The sequence below is a fragment of the Eschrichtius robustus genome, chromosome X (assembly GCF_028021215.1).
Source record: "Eschrichtius robustus isolate mEscRob2 chromosome X, mEscRob2.pri, whole genome shotgun sequence".
In the NCBI taxonomy this organism is placed as follows: domain Eukaryota; kingdom Metazoa; phylum Chordata; class Mammalia; order Artiodactyla; family Eschrichtiidae; genus Eschrichtius; species Eschrichtius robustus.
In genome coordinates this window covers 134,273,773-134,292,252 of record NC_090845.1, presented here as the reverse complement: position 1 = coordinate 134,292,252, position 18,480 = coordinate 134,273,773, and the positions used below count along the sequence as shown (strand labels likewise).

The 18,480-nt window shown below is 56.4% G+C and overlaps 1 protein-coding gene across 3 annotated transcripts; it reads left to right on the top strand.

Moving 5' to 3' along the window:
* Positions 1–1,109: 1,109 nt before the first annotated feature.
* Positions 1,110–12,007, top strand: CCNQ (cyclin Q). Of its 3 annotated transcripts, none has more exons than XM_068533802.1 (5): positions 1,110–1,342; positions 4,465–4,648; positions 6,376–6,508; positions 7,715–7,942; positions 11,575–12,007. In XM_068533802.1, the coding sequence occupies exons 1-5, from the start codon at positions 1,225–1,227 to the stop codon at positions 11,602–11,604; spliced, it is 693 nt and encodes a 230-aa protein (XP_068389903.1). In that variant the 5' UTR covers positions 1,110–1,224; the 3' UTR covers positions 11,605–12,007. The 3 variants fall into 3 exon arrangements, with proteins under 3 accessions (XP_068389903.1, XP_068389902.1, XP_068389904.1); XM_068533801.1 differs by having other exon boundaries at positions 11,515–12,007; XM_068533803.1 differs by lacking the exon at positions 1,110–1,342 and adding an exon at positions 2,898–3,511 and having other exon boundaries at positions 11,515–12,007.
* The last annotated feature ends 6,473 nt before the right edge of the window (positions 12,008–18,480 follow it).

Sequence of the window (18,480 nt, the reverse complement as noted above, 5' to 3'; positions counted from 1 at the left end):
GGGAGGGGGAGCTGAGTAGGGGGGTGGGGGCTGAGGAAGGAGATTAAGGTTGGCCTGAGTGGGTGGGTGGGAAAAGGTGGCTTTTTTCCTCTCAACATTCCCAGCTCTCTCAAATCATAGCAATTGTCTGACTGTATCAGAATACCCAGAGTAACTCTCTGTCACTAGCTTGGGGGTCCCTTTGGTGTTCTACATCCCTGACTCCTGACGCAGTTTCCTACTTGTGGAAGCCACAAACGAAACGTGGGAAGTCACTGTGAGCTGGACATTCAACAACATTCATTCAGCAAACATTTATTAAGCTCCTACTGTGCTGCCAGGCTGACAAGTCGAGCAGCAACCAGATCCCCAAGGGATGCTGGGCCCCTGGAAAACCCTGACACAAACAGCCCTCATGCCCTCATTTCGTGCACAGCATTTCCTTCGGGGCTCATCTATAGGTCTGGGAAACTCTGACAAACCTGGATTCGGGTTGTACGAACACTGACATTGAACCCCACGTCTTCTCCAGTTGGGAGACACCGATGTGAGTTCCGGTAAGCGACCCTCCGCCCCCGCCCCCCGCCGCGGCTTGGCAGACAGCCAGCCCTCCCCGTCCTGAACCACGCTGGGCCACCAGCCCGGAGGGACACCTTAGTCGGACCGCAGGGACTTGCAGCTCAGGTGCCGGGGAGGGTGGTATTTTCGCGCCCTGACCCTAGGACCGTAACGTCACCTCGCCCTGGAGGAGTAGCCCCGCCGGTTCCGGTTGCCGCCATTCGGCTGCCGAGGGCGGAGCGTGAGTCTCCGGGAGGCGGGGCGTCAGCCTCTCGGGGGGCGGGGCGTCAGCCTCCCGGCGGCGGGGCGTCAGCCTCCCGGGGGCGGGGCGTCGGCTCCAAGGGCGTTGGCTCCAAAGGCGACGTATGCGGCATCCAGGGGACAGGGCGGGCGCGCTCAAGCTGCCAGGCAGCTTCGGCCTCTGCGCTTGCGCTTGAGCTTGAGCCTGCGTATTCGGCCGGACCCGCCTTCGGCGGACAGCTGCGCTACCCACCCGGGGGCGGGCGGGCCGGCCTGGGCTGGGCTGGCTGGCGGGCTGGCGGGCTGGCGGGCTGGCGGGCGGGCGGGCGAGCCGGCCGGGGCGGGGCGGGATCTCCGCTCCCGTCGTGAGCACTCCGGGAGGCGGCCGCCTCGCGTCCGGGCCCTTCTCCATCCCGTGGGGGGTCTGGGCCCGTGGGGCGGGACCTCATGGAGGCAGTTGGCCCGGGGACCTGCGGTGGAGGGGGCGCGGCACTGGGCGCGGAGGGGCGGCCAGCACCCGAGGCGAGGGTGCACTTCCGAGTGACGAGGTTCATCATGGAGGCAGGTAACCGCGGCCGGGAGGAGGGCGGGCCCCGCGCGGACGGGACGTGGAGGCCGGAGCCGCAGTGCCGCACTTTCACCCAGCTGTCCCCAGCCCGCCGCGGGAGCATCGAGCGGGCAGGCAGGGGCTGGCGTAGCGGGGATCCGCTTCCCGAAAGATGGGACCCGCCAAATTCGGTGCTGGCGTGGCTGAGCGGCGGGAAGAGACCGGGCCTGCCCTGCCCTAGCGGAGGCTGGGAGGCTCGGCTTAGGGGAACCGGCCTCTGCCTTTCCGCCACGCCCTGCATACTAGGCTTTGAGCTGCGAGGCATACGCGGTCATGGCCATTTCATGGGCGGGCGCGTAGGTCCAAAGACAGGATGTGGAAACTAGAAGGCCCCAACTAGAAGGTGGCGGAATCGGGACGCCCGCATCTCGATTGAGTGTACCGCGCCTTCTGACACACCTGCCTCGCAGCATACGGGGACGCTGGCACTTGGTCACACGGAGCCTTTTGGAGCATGCCCTTGGTGAGGCTCCTGACAAACCTTGTTGACGAGGTCCCATCACATCTAGGACCCAGGGGCTTCCCTGGTGGCGCAGTGGTTGAGAATCCGCCTGCCAATGCAGGGGACACGGGTTCGATCTCTCTGGTCCGGGAAGATCCCACATGCTGCGGAGCAACAGAGCCCGTGCGCCACAGCTACTGAGCCTGCAGTGCTGTAACTAGTGCAGCCGGCGCGCCTAGAGCCCGTGCTCCGCAACAAGAGGAGCCACCGCAGTGAGAAGCCCGCGCACCTCAACGAACAGTAGCCCCCGCTCGCCACAACTAGAGACAGCCCACGCGCAGCAACGAAGATCCCAACGCAGCAAATAAATAAATAAATAAATAATAAAACATACAGGGAACTCTGGCAAATTTAAGTTTAAAAAACAAACAAACAAACAACTCCCCCCCCCCCAAAAAAAACCAACAACTAGGAGCCAGGGCGCAGCTTGCGTTTTGAGCCCTGCCAGGGCATCCACACCGTGGTGCTGGGCGCTCCTGCGCCGGAGGCGAGGCGATGTAGCTAATTGGATTCCGATAGAAACACTTTCACTGTCAGTAGTGGTTTGCTCAGCTGACAGAAGTTGTTGCCGATCTTTGTTACTTTGTATTCATTCTGCCGAAGACGGCGTTGGGTGAGTCTGCTTTCAAGTCAAGGTGGGCAGAGTCTGGGGAAATAGTGCAGTTGTTGCCGATCTTTGTTACTTTGTATTCATTCTGTGGAAGAGGGCGTTGGGTGAGTCTGCTTTCAAGTCAAGGTGGGCAGGGTCTGGGGAAATAGTGCAGTTGTTGCCGATCTTTGTTACTTTGTATTCATTCTGTGGAAGAGGGCGTTGGGTGAGTCTGCTTTCAAGTCAAGGTGGGCAGGGTCTGGGGAAATAGTGCAGGACCATTAATCCCAGTGATTTGTACATTTAATTTCCAGGAAGTTTTGCAAAGTGTATAAGGAAGGATGGCAGTGCCCCCTCATATACCCCATACATCTGCTTGGAGGATCCATGTAAACCAGGGAAGCATGCTACCCTCTGAGGGTTTGCTATATAAAAAACAAGACTTGGAGGGTCATGTACAGTAATACCACCTAATCTGACATCTCTGAGAATGAGGGGTCCCATGTAGGAACTGTCTATGAAACTGAAGTTTAAACCTGGAAATGCTAAAACCTAAATGCTAAAATCTAATGCTAAAATGTTTTGCATATGCCCTTGCCCTCTGTGTGAGGCTAAATACCGGTCCTCCAAAGATTTCCCCATCCTAATCCCCAGAACCTGTGACTGTTACCTCATGCAGCAAAAGAGATTTTGCAGATGGGATTAAGCATCTTGATGTTGGGGAACTATCCTAGGTTATCTGGTGGGCCCAATATAATCACACCCATCCTTAGAGAGAGAGGCAGGAGGGGGAGACAGGCAGAGGAGAAGGCCATGTGATGATGGAAGCAGAGTTAGAAGATGCTGCACGGCTGGCTTTGGAGATGGAGGAAGGGGCCGTGAGCCAAAGATTGCAGGCGCTTCTAGAAGCTGGAAAGGGCAAGGGAGTGGATTCTCCTCTGGAACCTCCAGAAGGAACCAGCCCTGCCGACACCTTGAACTTAGCCCCCTAAGACTCATTTCGGACTTCTGACCACCGGGATTGTAAGAGAAAAAAGTATGTGTTGTTTTAAGCCACTTAGTTTGTGGTAACTTGTTACAGCAGCTCTGGGGAACTAATACACCTTTTTAGGTAGAGGATGTTGACCACGATTTTAATGACTGTTGGTTGTTCTCCACCTTCTTTCAGTCTATGGGATGTCATTTAACCTTCCCTTATTAACCCTGGTCATTGTGAATTTGTTTTGGTTCTGTGACCCAGTGCAGTGATTTCCCTAGGAGCTGTCCGGGGGATTTGGGGCTTTAACCCCTAAATCAAACCATCATGCTCTGGTTTTTGAGTTCTGGTCCCTTTTCAGTATGTTGCTCTTTTTCCCTCGAGCCTGGCTATGGCCATCGATGTTGCTTTTCTCCTGCTCTGCCTGCGGTTGCCTTTGGCAGTCACCCTGCTTGCTTTTCTTGCCTTTTCTAACCTGTGGACTAGTAAACCAGTGCTGAGTATAATCTTAAACTATGACCTCGGGACTTGTGGCATCTGAGGCCTTTTTTCCTCCTGTCACCTTGGCGGGATTTTGGTTAGGTGAGCTGCAGAGGTGGGGACAACCTCTAGTTAAATGCCTGCTAAGGTGGAAACAGACACACAACTTGGTCCTTTTCAAGATGTGCAGAAAGGGATATGCCAGGTGCAGTAGTTTGAAGCCTTGCTTCTCCTGGCGTGGCCTTGAGGCTTGGGAGAAGTGTGGAGCCCACGGAGCTACTGAAGGGAATGCTGCACTTCAGCGTGACCCCCAGGGGCTTGTTAGCACGTTAGAGTCTGAGAAGCTCGCGTCTAAATCCCTCAGGTCGAGGACCCAGTGGGAGGCACGGCAGCCCCTGCCAGCTGGGCCCTGAGCTCTCGGTCTTGTCTGAACAGGGATGTGCACCCTTAGGGCCCAACCTGGAGGCTCCCCTCACACTTCGCAGGGGGTGAGCCCTGGATGAAGCACTCCCCTGCCTGCTTTCTCTCGGTAGGTGTCAAGCTAGGGATGCGGTCCATCCCCATCGCCACCGCCTGTGCCATATACCATAAGTTCTTCTGCGAGATCGACCTGGACGCCTATGACCCCTACTTGGTGGCCATGTCTTCCCTTTACTTGGCCGGCAAAGTGGAGGAGCAGCACCTGCGCACTCGTGACATCATCAACGTTTCCAACAGGTAGTAGCCGCTTCCGGTGCCCCCTGGATGGGCGGCCAGAGGAGGCTCTCACGAGGCCCTGCCCCCCAGGCGGCAGCAGTGCAACTCAGGAGGAGGCACCCGGGTGGCCTCGACCTGGGGCCGGGAGCGCAGACAGCAAGGGCAGGAGCCAGCCTGAAGCCTAGGGGCAAAGGCAGGAGCCAGCCTGAAGCCTAGGGGCAAAGGCAGGAGCCAGCCTGAAGCCTAGGGGCAAAGGCAGGAGCCAGCCTGAAGCCTAGGGGCAAAGGCAGGAGCCAGCCTGAAGCCTAGGGGCAAAGGCAGGAGCCAGCCTGAAGCCTAGGGGCAAAGGCAGGAGCCAGCCTGAAGCCTAGGGGCAAAGGCAGGAGCCAGCCTGAAGCCTAGGGGCAAAGGCAGGAGCCAGCCTGAAGCCTAGGGGCAAAGGCAGGAGCCAGCCTGAAGCCTAGGGGCAAAGGCAGGAGCCAGCCTGAAGCCTAGGGGCAAAGGCAGGAGCCAGCCTGAAGCCTAGGGGCAAAGGCAGGAGCCAGCCTGAAGCCTAGGGGCAAAGGCAGGAGCGAGCCAGAAGCCTAGGGGCACCTGTGCACTCGTGACATCATCAACGTTTCCAACAGGTAGCCGCTTCCGGTGCCCCCTGGATGGGCGGCCAGAGGAGGCTCTCACGAGGCCCTGCCCCCCAGGCGGCAGCAGTGCAACTCAGGAGGAGGCACCCGGGTGGCCTCGACCTGGGGCCGGGAGCGCTGACAGCAAAGGCAGGAGCGAGCCAGAAGCCTAGGGGCACCTGTGCGAGAGAAGCTGCGGCCAGATTTTGGGAAACCTCAGAGGCCAGACTGGGGTGCAGAGGTGGGTGGGAAAGAGTGTGTCCCTAGCGTCGCAGGCGGGCACAGCTGGAGCAGAGGGGGCTCGCAGAGTGTATACGTGTAGCTGATTCACTTTGTTATAAAGCAGAAATTAACACACCATTGTAAAGCAATTATACTCCAATAAAGGTGTTAAAAAAATAAAGATCAAATTCTATTCTAAAAAAAAAAGCAAAGATTCTCGTGGAGTCTTGGACAGGATGGATGGAACCAGTTGGGTTCTGGGGCCGCCGTCCTATTTAGATGGTGTGGAAACTGGGTCAGAGTTGCTCAGGAGTGTCTCTCGCGGTCCTGGGCTCGAGCAGCTGTGTTCCTGTTGGGGAAGGACACGGGGGTCCAGCCGGCTGGGCGGGCTGTGCCGAGGCCCCGGGGCCTGGGAGAAAGCAATTTATGGAAAGTTAGTGCGTCATAGCCTTTCCAGGAACCCTAATCGTTAGGGAAGAAAACTATTTTGTGCTGCTTCTCTTTTAAGAAACAGCTAACGGAAAAGCACTCCCCACCCCGTAAACATGACAGGTTCACGGTGTACCTCGAAAGAGTAGGAGAAAAACAGGAGAGGGAACTGCGGAAGGGCAGCTGGAGTCCACCTGTAACTGCCAGGGCCCCAGCAGGGAGGGCGGGCGGGCACGAGGGGAAACTGGGGGGCTCCCTAATAGGGCGTGGGACAGCCATGGGGCTAACGCTAGAAGTGGCTTCTTTCCTCTCTGGTTACCGTTTTTATCCCGTACTGGACCTGCAGGTGGAGAGTTGTTGATGGTGACCCTGTGCTGATCAGCAGCACAGGGGCCCTGGCGTTTGCATCTGGCTGTCCCATGACTGGGGGCTCCTGGGGCCACCCACTTCTGCCGTCAGCCGTGCTGTTTCTCTGCACAGGTACTTCCACCCGGACAGCGAGCCCTTGGAGCTGGACTCACGCTTTTGGGAGCTCCGTGACAGCATCGTGCAGTGTGAACTGCTCGTACTGCGGGTTCTGCGTTTCCAGGTCTCCTTCCAGCACCCTCACAAGGTATGTGCTGGGGGGTCGCGACGGTTCCCAGAGGCACGAAGCTATTCGCTTTTTATCCGGAAAGTGCAGCCCCCCGAGCCTGGAGCCACGCGGGGCCCTGAGGAGGAGCGGTGACCGGCTCGGGCAGCCTCGCTCGTCCCCACTCTCGGGTCCCTCAGGCAGCTCTCATTTCAGCTGCTGCCTTTCCGCCCGCTCGGCTGTGGCTGCAGGCCGGGATCCGCGTGCCCTCTGAAGCCCGTGCCCGTCCCCAGATCCGAATAAGTTGTTTGTTCGCTGAGCCACGGGGAGGCAGGGCCCGTTTCCTGACCTGCCGCGTCCCTGTGCCAGGAGTTGCTGCCCCGCCTCGGAGCTCGTGCCCAGCTCAGCTGTGCATACGAACCCACGAGAAAAGCCTGGTCACTCACTGTTCACAGCTAGGAACGCGTTCGTCCCAGCAGAAGAATTGCTTCAGAAAGCAGCAGAAGGGGCACGTGAACCCTTAGAGCACTCGGAAGGCCCCTGTGGGCAGCTGGAAAGGCGGCCTGCAGAGAGACAGGGGAGGGCCTGTGACGTGGGCCTTCCCGACCGCCTGCCTAGTCCCAGAGCCACTGGTGGAGGTTCCCAGCCGTAGTGTTTTCTGTCGGCGTGCAGTGCAGGGCACTCCCCGTGGGCTCAGGAGAGCGTGGTGTTCGGGCAGAGGGGGAGCTGACAGACGGCCGAGCTGAGGGGCATTCAGAGGCCCTAGTGCCCCCGAGAGCCAGTGTCCGGTGTCTGGTGGGCCCGTAGCCTCAGGCTGGACCGTGGGGGCCGTGCCCTGTCGTGCAGATCGGGACGCTGTTTCTGGAGGTTTAATGTTTGAGCTGGGCCAGGGGATGAGTAGAATGATTGCTGATGGTGGCCGGCACAGGGCCGCGGTGACGGAGAGGGACTGTGGCGGGGTGGCCATTGAGAGTGGCCGAGCGGGTTTTGGGAGCCGGGCCTGGAGGCTGAGAGCAGGCGGGCCCGTGGGGACCGGGGCGGGGGTGGAGGTGAACCTGGCAGGAGGGTGGGGCAAGGCCCGTGGAAGGCACTGGGGCTTTTTTCCAATGACACTGGGAGGCGACATCCGATCTGTGGCGTACACACATCGTGACAGCTTAGGGGCGAGCGGCTGGCGGGCAGACGGGCCGCAGGCTCACGGTAAGGAGGCAGGTGAGTGGGGGCCAGCTGACTGGCGTGTCTTTGCAGTACCTGCTCCACTACCTGGTGTCCCTCAAGAACTGGCTGAACCGTTACAGCTGGCAGCGGAGCCCCGTCTCCATCACCGCCTGGGCCCTGCTGCGGGACAGCTACCACGGGGGGCTGTGCCTCCGGTTCCAGGCTCAGCACATAGCCGTGGCGGTGCTCCACCTGGCCCTGCAGGCCTATGGGGTCGAGGTGCCCGCTGAGGCCGAGGCCGAGAAGCCGTGGTGGCAGGTGAGGTGACTGCGTTGGCAGTCCCGCTTGGCGTGTGTCCCCCTCTTCTCTGCCTGAGGTCCCTGTACCTGGTGTCACATTTCTTTGTAGTAGTTATCCGCAAAGAAAGATACGGGCTACTTGGGAACCTTGAAGCTTGAGAATACTCTGTCCTAATCGTCTAAGGCAGGCTCTCCCCCTCGACATCGTGGACGTTCAGGGCTGGATGTAGGATGTCGAGCAGGACAACGAAAACCGTGTCCAGACATTGCCAAGTGCCTCGGGGTAGGGATCACCCCTGGTTGAGAACTGCTGAGGTCAACCAAGCACTTTTTTTGAATTGAGTGGGAGCTTGTCCTAGAGCCGAGGTTAATAAGTCTGGCTTCACGTCAGAAGACGTATAGGGGGTGCTCTACAAAGGCAGTGGTTGGTTGGTAGGTAGATAGATACATGATGTGTGGATGGATAGGTGATGATGGATGGTGGGATGGATAGATGATAGAAAAGGAGGTAGTTGGATAATAGATGGGTGGGTGGATGCACAGATAGATAAGACAGGTGACACCCCGCCTCCCCCAGACGTACTGAACCTCGAGAGCAGTCTGTCGAGAGCTGGGTGAACCGTGTCTGTCAGAAAGGCTGCAGTCCTAGCGGGTCTCCCTGGGTAGTCCCACTGTTTCTTAAAATGGGATTTTGACATCACTCTCTGTTTTTCCTGTCCTATACTTGAAATTTGCTGTTCCTCTCTTCATGACACATCATTGTCCCTCCTTGTCCTACAATGAGATTCCATGTAAGCAGACTTTGAGGTGACGGAAGGCTCCCCCTTTCTGTGCACCACCCCTCCCATGCGAACCCACAGTGGCTGCCTCCCCCTTCCTGAGGCTCCCTTCCCCCGGCCTGCTCGCCCTTCCTGGGAGATCACAGCTTCTTTCTGTGCTTCGTTGTCCTTTATTGCCTGTCTACCCACCCCCCCCCACCCCAAGGCCAGGGGCCTTGTCTGCTTCATCAGCTGCCCCGCGCCCAGTGCCTGGCAGGTGGGGAGCAAAGGGCGGCTGCGTGGACAAAAGCATTGCTCGGTGCCGGGCTTCTTGGGGACTTCCAGATCATGTGAGCCCCATGTCCCCACTCTGTTGAATCAGGTGGCGGCACAAGGGGCCGCTGCTTCCTGGCCCAGCCCGGGCTGCTTGGATCTGCCGGGTCGTCACTGGTTTCCTCTGCGTGTCTTCCGTGCCGCTCTCCTTTCTCTTCGCTCGCTCCTGACTGTGACCGGGGCTGGAGCGGCCGCAGCAACCCCTGCCTCCCCCTCTCGGCCGCCACCCCTCACCCCTCGTGAGAAGAGAGCACGGGGAACGGCTCCGCCACGGGCCTCTTTTCTGGGCGACACACACTTACCCAGCAATCGTCCTCCCGGGCGAGGCCGCCCCCCTGGGCGGTACACCCGCGCTACCCTCGCTCTTCAGTCTTTCCGGGGGGCTCTGAGTTCCGGGCACGGGAGCCATCGGGCATCCTTTGGGCACGTGAGGGCCACTTGCTTGGGGATGAGTGGCTGCCTGCCCGGCCCCGGGGCGCTTCCTCTAAATCGTGAGGCACTCTTCCTGCTCATCTGCCCTCAGCCACCGCTTCTCTGAAGTCACTTGTCTGCCCTCGAGCGCGGCGGCGGTGGCAGCGGGGTGCCCGTCCGTGCCCAGGTGCTTCGGGCCTCTGGGTGGCTGAGGCTCTGGCTCTAAAGCAGTAGCGAGTTGCAGCAGGTGTCAGAATTCCCATCTTTTTAAGGCCGAGTCCTGTTCCGTGGTACGGCTGGACCATGTCATGTTGGTTCATTCCTCCATGGAGGGACGCTTGGGTTGTTTCCAGCTTTTGGCCCTGGACTACTTTTTTTTTTTTTTAATATTTATTTATTTATGTGGCTGCGCCGGGTCTTAGCTTCGGCATGCGGGCTCCTTAGTTGCAGCTCGCATGTGGGATCTAGTTCCCTAACCAGGGATAGAACCCGGGCCGCTGGCATGGGGAGTGCACAGCCTTAACCACTGTGCCACCGGGGAAGTCCCGGCCCTGGACTACTTTTTAACGGTCATTTCTTGGCTTGGGGTCTCCAGGAGCATACAGGTAGAGGACCCTGACAAGCAAGCCTGTATTTCTTTTTTTTTTTTTTAACGTCTTTATTGGAGTATAATTGCTTTCCAATTGTGTGTTAGTTTCTGCTTTATAACAAAGTGAATCAGTTATGCATATACATATGTTCCCATATCTCTTCCCTCTTGCATCTCCCTCCCTCCCACCCTCCCTATCCCACCCCTCTAGGTGGTCACAAAGCACAGAGCTGATCTCCCTGTGCTATGCAAGCCTGTATTTCTGAAGTATTTATTTTCCAACCAGAGTCCAGGGGGTGATGGCTGATCTTCCTGAGCCAGTGGTCGAGGGAGCGGGTGTTTCCAGGTCACTATCTCCCACCTGAAGCGACAGCCTGTGGAGAGTTCAGGCTTCCTTCGGTGGCCATGCAGGAGGGTGGACTCAGGTCCAGCTTTTGCCCTAGCTCAGCCCTGGGCCTTGACCTTCGTGGTACCTTGATTCCCCAGGCAGTAACCCCCTGGCCCGGGGGCCACGGCATCCAACCAAGTGCTCCTTGTTTTGCTTTTTACTTGCCGTGTCATCAGGGGTCCCCAAGGGCACCCTCAGGCTCGATGTGTTGCCGGGAGGACTCACAGAGTTCAGAAAAGCCGTTATGCTCGTGCTTATGGGAGCTCGGGTTAGTTACCGGGGAAGGATACAGGTTGAAATCAGCAAAGATAAAAGGAACGGAGGACAGGTCCAGGAGAGACCAGGTATGAGCTCCCAGGTCCCTCGGCCCTGGGCTAACCGAGACCCTCTCATCAGGCAGGGGCCTAGAGTTCCCCTCCCAGGAGCCAGGCCAGGACCAGACCTTCCTTGGGAACGTGCAGAGTTAGGCCCTCTTCATTTGGGCCCCTGGGGACTCACGTTGCAATTTTATAAGCTCCGTGGCACAGTCAAGTGGCGGTCTGGGGACTTCCCTGGCAGTCCAGTGGTTAGGACTCAGTGCTCTCACTGCCGGGGCCCGGGTTCAATCCCTGGTCGGGGAACTAAGATCCAGCAAGCTGTGCAGCGTGGCCAAAAAAAAAAAAAAAAAAAGGACGTGCTCTGGTCCAGGCTAGAGAGCAGGTCCACATGTTCCCTAGGGGTTGGCCTAGGGTAGAGTGGGGTCCAGGAGACCTAGCCTATTTCTGGAGATGAACTCCCCACCCCTGCTCCCATCCCCAGAGACTGTGGACCTGAGAGCTCCAGGGGGAGGCAGGAGCCTGTTACCGGCTTCCCATGTAACCCAGGACAAGTCCCCTCTCCTGTATGAGCTGGACGATCACCACAGCCTCTTCCATCTGGAATGTTCTCTGCTTTGTGATCAGCCCCGGCAGGCTGGACCTGAACCGGCTGTGCAGAGAGCCACCCTCGTTTCCAATAGCCGAGTCCGCGTGCCATCCCCCACCCCTGTGCACTGTGGTTCTGTGCTTAGTGGCGGGCGCCTTGTTTAACCGAGAGGGTGTCTAACCGGAGCCTGTTTTCCTTCTCCTTTCTAGGTGTTTAGTGAAGACCTTACCAAGCCAATCATTGATAACATTGTGTCTGATCTCATTCAGATTTATACCATGGACACAGAGATCCCCTAAGGCCCTGGTCCAGGCCTGCCCAAAGAGAAGTCCGTGACGCTCGGCAGCCTGGGGATGGCACCGCCACAGGGCCGTGAACGCCAGCCCCCAGAGGACCAGCTGGAAGGGCTGGTGAAGGCGATGACTGTCCCCGGCAGCCGCGGTCTGGACAGTGGCAGGAGCCACGCCTCCAGCGGGCGGGCTGGGAGTGCACCGCAAGGGGCTGCCGAGGCCAGGCGCCGCGTCTGCTTTTATCCTTTGAGAGGACCTGACTGCCTTCGAGGGTGACGTCATCGGAAGGAAGATCAAAGAAAGGATGGGACTGAGCCCCTGGGGATTTTTTAAAAGCCTGATTTATAGAATGAATGAATGTGCAACATAGATGGAACTTTATTTTGTGTAATAAAAGATACAAATGAACTGGGACACCCTGTGTTTGCTCTGTAGCCCGTGCTGCGCTGGGGGTTTGTGGGTGCCATCCAGACTCGACTTCCCCTCAAATGCTCTCCAGGTGGAAGTGCTTGGGGTAGGCCCTCCACCACTTCCGGAAGGCAGGATGGCACAGCGTGTGCCCGTGTCACAATGACGTCCCCTAGAAGGGCCCACGTGTCCTCCCTCCTCTGCTGGGACACTTGCAGGGCTTGGCAATCATTCTGCTTGGCGAGTGAGGTTACATCTTGGAAAGAGAGGTTAAGGAGTATCATTTGAGTTCAAGAAGACCAAAATGTATCTAGAAAGTTACAAATTTTTATTAATGCCAAGACAGTGAGTCAAGATGCCGAGTCTAGGGAATCTCAGAGCCGTGCCCCGCCCCCCGACTCCCACTCAAATGGCACTGCTTCGGGAAGGACTGCTCTTCGGTGTGCCCTGGGGGAAAGAGGCCAGCCTGGGCGGTTCTCCCTGGGAACCCCCGTTGGGCTCGATGCATGCTGGTAGGACCATCCTTCAACACATGATGGCATGGGCGCTGGGGGACTGTCCCAGGCACTTCACCACATTTGCGAGGTTGTCACCAGGGCAGCGCAGGCTCTGGACACTGGCCACCATGCCTCTGTCACCCACAGGTATGGGGGCTGGTTGGCACGCCCAGGGTCCACTGGGTGAGGGGCACAGGGAGGGGTCACTCATGGGTGACAAGTCAGGCAGTAGGGCTTGCTTGAGTTTGCGAAGTCATTGTGTTATTTGTCTTCAGGGTGAAGGATATGAGTAAATGTCCCCTTTTCCACTGTGTCCTTTCCAGCTCAACTGGGCACCCTTTGATGACAGAGTCTGTGCCAAAGCCCAGGGCTGGGGCTCTGAGCATGGACAGTGGAGGGTGAGGGGCCTGGCAGGCCTCTGAGGGCGGCTTCGGCTCTCTTGCCAGTCCTTTCTGCCTCGTGCTTTTGAAAAAGCACCTTGCCTCCATCACCCCCTTCCCCCACACAGGCTGGGCCCAGCTCCACGCCCACCCCCGGCCTTGCCTGCCCCATGTGGCCTAGCACTGCCCTTGGTGTCCCCACCCCAGCCGAGAGCCACCGTGCTGAACCGGGCGAGCTCTGGGTTGTGGGGCTAACAGCAGCCTCTCTGGAGGTTCTGTGGCCCTAAGTTTCCTCTCACGATTACCAGGTACCAGGCAAGTTCCTTTCTCTCAATGGGACTCAGTTTCCCACTATGTAAATCGAGCAGGTTGGACCAAACAATTTCAGACTGTGACTGCTGACTGCTATTTTAAATCCCTCAACCCATGTGTGTGCCTGTCACACTGCCCTGGGGACTTGCTGGCTTTGTGTGCTGGCCTCTGGGCCTGTCAACTCAGTGCTTGTCACTAAGGGGTCGTCTGTGTGTCTTCCTGATGCCGCTAAGGCTGTGAGCCCCACCTTCAGTGTGTGCTGTCATTGGAACAGAGATAAGGATAGGTATTGGGACGTATTTGACACTTTTGAGGAATACGTGACACGGCCAGCTGTGCTTTGTAAGGACAGTTCAGCCATAGAATATGAATTAAAATCTGGTGCAGGGTGGTTTTCTTTTGTTTGCTTTGGCTTCCTATTACTGAGGCTTTTGTAAAAGATAGTATGGATTAAAGATATACAACCTTCCATCTCCTTTATTTTAGGTTCAAAAAGGAGAGATTGAGATAAGATTTTCTAGAACCTGAAGCTTCCAGGACCTTTTTATTCCAGGACCTGTCAAGCCAGAGGAAGGAGGGGGCAAAGCAGGTTCTATGTGGGACTCAGCCCATCTCTTCTTTTCCAGCTGGGATGGGGAGTGGTGTCCCCCAAAGACATGTTCACGTCCTAAGCCCCGGAACCTGTGGCTGGGACCTTATTTGGAAATAGTCTTTGTGGTGTTGTTAAGGTAAGATGCGATTCTACAGGAGTAGGGTGACCCTAGTCCAATATGCCTGGTGTCTATAAGAAGAGGAGAGAGACACAGAGATAGGCCTGTGCAGAGGGAGAATACCAGGTGAAGACACAGACTCACAGGGACAAGGCCCTGTGACGACGGAGGCAGAGACTAGAGTGATGTGTCTACAAGCCAAGGGCTGCCAGTGATGCCAGAAGCTGGAAAAAACTAGAATCTTCCCCTAGAGGCTGCAGAGGGTACGTGGCCCTGCCACACCTTGATTTCAGACTTCTGATCTCCAGAACTGGGAGAGAAGAAATGCCTGTGCTTTAGCGCCCCCCATCTCCCAGTTTGTGGTACTTCGTTATAGCAGCCTAGGAAACTCACACATGGGCCTTCCCCCCCCCCCCCCCACTCACGGCACCCACCCCCATTCCCAGGCTGCCAGCTGGTAAAGATGGCGTCCGGCTTCGTGAAGGGATGGGTGTTATAGTACCTTCCTTGCCCCAAGGCATTTGGCTAAGTACCAGTTTCTTCCCATGGGAACCTGGGTCATATTTGATAGTGGAAGTCCATGAAAAAGAGAATTCAGACATAAATGAATGAGATCTCTTCAGAAGGTGCAGCTGTCTTGATATGGCATTTGGCCCAACCTAGACTTACTTAGCTTTATGATTCGAGATGGCCTTGTGCATCAGTGAAGTAAGAGCTCCCTGCTATTTGTTTGCCTGCTGTTTTCTGCCATTTGTCTCTGGCCTTTTTTGGAAGTATGGACTCTGGTGGTTGGAAGGGAACTTAGAAGCCATTTTGCTCGTTTCTTGGCAGCTTCCCTGGAAAATGCTTTCTCTGGCACTGCCAAGTCTACAAGGGTGACATGCAGAGTGGGGGAATAGAAATATGAGAAAACAGGACGCAGGGACTTTTGGCACCACTGCCGCGGGAGTCATTTGCAAATCTTGGGCCAGAGCTGCCTTCGTGGCTCTACTGGTGCGGCACGGCTGTCCCCAGCACAGGTGTTCGAAGACGCCTAGTGAGCGAAGGAATGAATGGGGCAGTGACGCTCGGAGCAAGTGAAGGAGTGCAATAACGGGCTTTCTTTCCATGGCTTTGGTTTAAAGAGGAAATCTGTGATTGGAACCCTTGTGCACTGCTGGGGGGAATAGAAAACGCTGCTGGTGCCGTGGAAAACAGTCTGGCCATCCCTCCAAAAATTAAACAGAAGATTACCATAGGATCCAGCAATTCCACTTCCAGGTATCTACCCAAAAGAAGTGAACGCAGGGGCTCAAATAGGTATTTGTACACCCGTGTTCACAACTGCGTGATTCACAATAGCCAAAATGTGGAAACCACCCAAGTGTTCATTGAAGGGTGAATGGACAAACAAGATGTGGTCCATCCAATCAGTGGAATGTTATTCAGCCTTAAAAAGGAAGGTCGTTCTCACACCTGCTACAACATGGCTGGACCTACAAGGCATCACGGTCAGGGAAATCAGCCAGGCACAAAGGACGGATACTGTGTGACTCCACTTGTATGAGCCGCTTAGAGTCGTCAGATTCCTAGAGACAGAACGTAGGATGGGGGGGGGGGCACGGGCTGGGGGAGGACGGGCTGGGGGAGGGGTAGGAGGGCACGGGCTGGGGGAGGGGGAGGGGGGCTAGTGTCTAACGGGGACAGAGTTTCCCTTGGGGAAGATGGACAGTTCTAGAGATGGATGGTGGGGATGGCTGCACACCAACCTGAGTGTACTTAATGCCGCCCAACTGGGCGCTGAAAAATGGTTAACGTGGTAAACTTGATGTTATCTGTACTTTTCCACAATAAAAAACGAAGCCGTCTGCATGCGTGCCAGGGTTCCGGCATTTGGGTGGTGTTCCCCGCTCCCACCCTCCTCTGAGGATGCCACTCTGGAGATTCAGGTCAGGCCCTTCCAGGTCAAGACAGTTTGAGGACCACCATGCGAACCTGACCCCACAGGGTGGTCGAGCCCTCTCCTCCTTCCATTAGGACTGGCAAGGTGGCCACAACCCCAGGGGAACCCCGCTGCTCCCGGGACTCCCCCCAGCTAGGTGAAGGGAGGAAGGCGCTTCTCTTTAGGTCCGGAGGAGAATTCACCAAATAAGAGATCACACACGTTACCCAGACTGAGATTGTGGGAGCCTTTCATTTTTTTTTTTTTTCAATACACAGAAATTTTGGTCTATTCTTTAAATTAGGAAATTCAACTACAGACTTTAAATTATTATGCATCTGTGGTCTTCCTCATTAAGATATTTTTGTTCATCTTTATAACAGGCAGATAAAAATGTAAAACAGATTTAATAACTGAACACAGTTGACCAAGCCATTCCATATAAGATAATGCATTAGAGAGAGGGGCTTCCCAACGAGATAGGGCCCCCAGCCTGAAGACGCACAGAAATGAGAGCAGCGATCTGCACCCCACACCCCATGGAAAGGCAACCTAGGGACTAAACAATCGCCGTGTACAGGAGGCAACTTTGGACAGCAGCAGCAAGGCTTTGCGTCTACAACAGAGGATGAAAAGAAGCCCGTGAGCATAGCATTACTCAGTGTATATTCTTCAATTTAAACATTTCCAATTTTAGTTCTTGTTTAAGAACACACAGACCCTCAACAAATTGAGTTGCCCTGTTTGTTGTTGTTTAAACAAGGACATTAGGGAACAATTTACAAATGGGTAACATTCTCAATGTGCCCTTTGGAAGAAAGGGATGGCTTTAAGTTATCGGTAGCTGGCATTTTAAGTGGGATTTGCTTTTCTAACCGAAATTCCTTTGCCCGAGATTTGACTACTCCTGCACGGGGGTGACATGGCATTAATGTTAACAGTGGGGACCGAGCACGCTTGGGACGCCGCCTGCCCGGATGCACACAGACACAAGTGGAGGCAAGGCAAGCCCTGGTCAGGGGCTGCGGGATGGGCGCGGGATGGTCACGGGATGGGCGAACCAGCCTTGCCACTGGTCCAGCTGCTGCTCAACTGCTGAGCGTGTCCCTCCACCCCTCAGCTCCCAGCTGTCCCCCCGCGGCTCAGCCCCAGGCCCGAGCGACAGGCACCTGTACTAGCTGCGGTCGGACCCCAGCCTCCTCCCTGCAAAATGTGAGACAGAAGAATTCTGAAGGTAAAAGAACCCCTGCTTCTTCTGCATTTCCCACCCTGGTTATCGCGCACTTGAGGAAAACTGAGGCTTGGCACGCTGCGTGCCCACACTGCCAGGAGAGGCTCCCGAGGGAACCGTCTGGGGAGCCCAGGCCCAGCTCTCCCCACCTGCAGACCAGGTGCTCAGCCGATGACGTGGCAGAGCTGACCTCCTCAGCATTCCGCACTCGCCATTACAGCAACAGAGGCGAGGTACCATGGCTCCCAGGGGCTTGGCGTCCCCGAGGTCGCCATAGGTGGCTGCAGGCCCAGATCCATGCCCTCGTGGGTCACAGTTATCCTTGAAGGAGAACACCAGGATCCGAAGAGTGCTTTGCACTTTGGCGGGTGGTGACTGAGAACCTTTCCCAGTCGCTTTATGGGCGTCTCAGTGACAACTTCTTGGCATTTGCCAAAGCAAAGCGGGAGTCCAGGTGGAGGCATCAAGGGGGCTGGGGTCTGCGCTGTGGCCGAGTCGGCTCCTCCTGGGTTTGGATGGAGCCTCTGTCTCCGCTTTCTTTCTGACTCTCTGCATTCTTCCCCACCTCCACCCGTGGACCTGGCTCTCCTGGGGCTGCTCTGGGGATTCTGGATCACCCCAGGAGGTCAGGCATGGCAGGCGGCCTGGCTTCACGCTCTTGAGGTTGGGGCTCTGACAAAGAAAGCCCACCCACTGGCCAGAATTCAGGGCTTGGAATTGGAGTTGGAACCAAAGGAAACCGAAAGCAAAACTCCCCCTTCGGCCTACTGGAGGGAATTACTCTCATTAGTACTTTGGTATTTTCCTTTTAAATAAAAATTCCATCGCATGGTGTTTTTTTCTCTATAGGCAGGGGTCTCAAAGTGCAAATGTTCCAACTGTTCCAACTGTAATTGCTCCGGCCTCGCGCCTGCCTTCCCAGGAACTGTGCTGGGAGGACGGAGGATGGAGCGGGCTGGGGGAGGGGAGCAGTGCGGGGGAAGGGGGTCCCAAGCAACCAAAAGGATATTCTTGCAGTCTAGTTCCCTGAAAAAAACCCTGCCGCGATAAATAATGAAATTTCAAAATGAAAACACCCGATAAGAGAAATGGAAATATCATGCCGTTAAGTAGTTCCTTATTCTTTAGATATGCATCTGGTCCTGTGTGCACGTACACGTCTATACGGGCACACACGTGGCTACGCACACATGCACACACAGACTGACTGCACGCGTCCTGGGGAGGGGGTGCTGGGCCGGTGGACCATCTGGGTGGGAGCATCCTTCCTGCAGAGCGGCGCTCGCCTGTTGTACCTGTTGATCCAATTGCTCTGCAGCAGGTGCCACGAAGCTCGCAATAAACCGAAACCAGCCCTCTGCCCCGCTGCACAGCCCAAACAGGGAACATCTGGTGGAATTACAGTGTTCGTTTAAAAAAGCTTCCA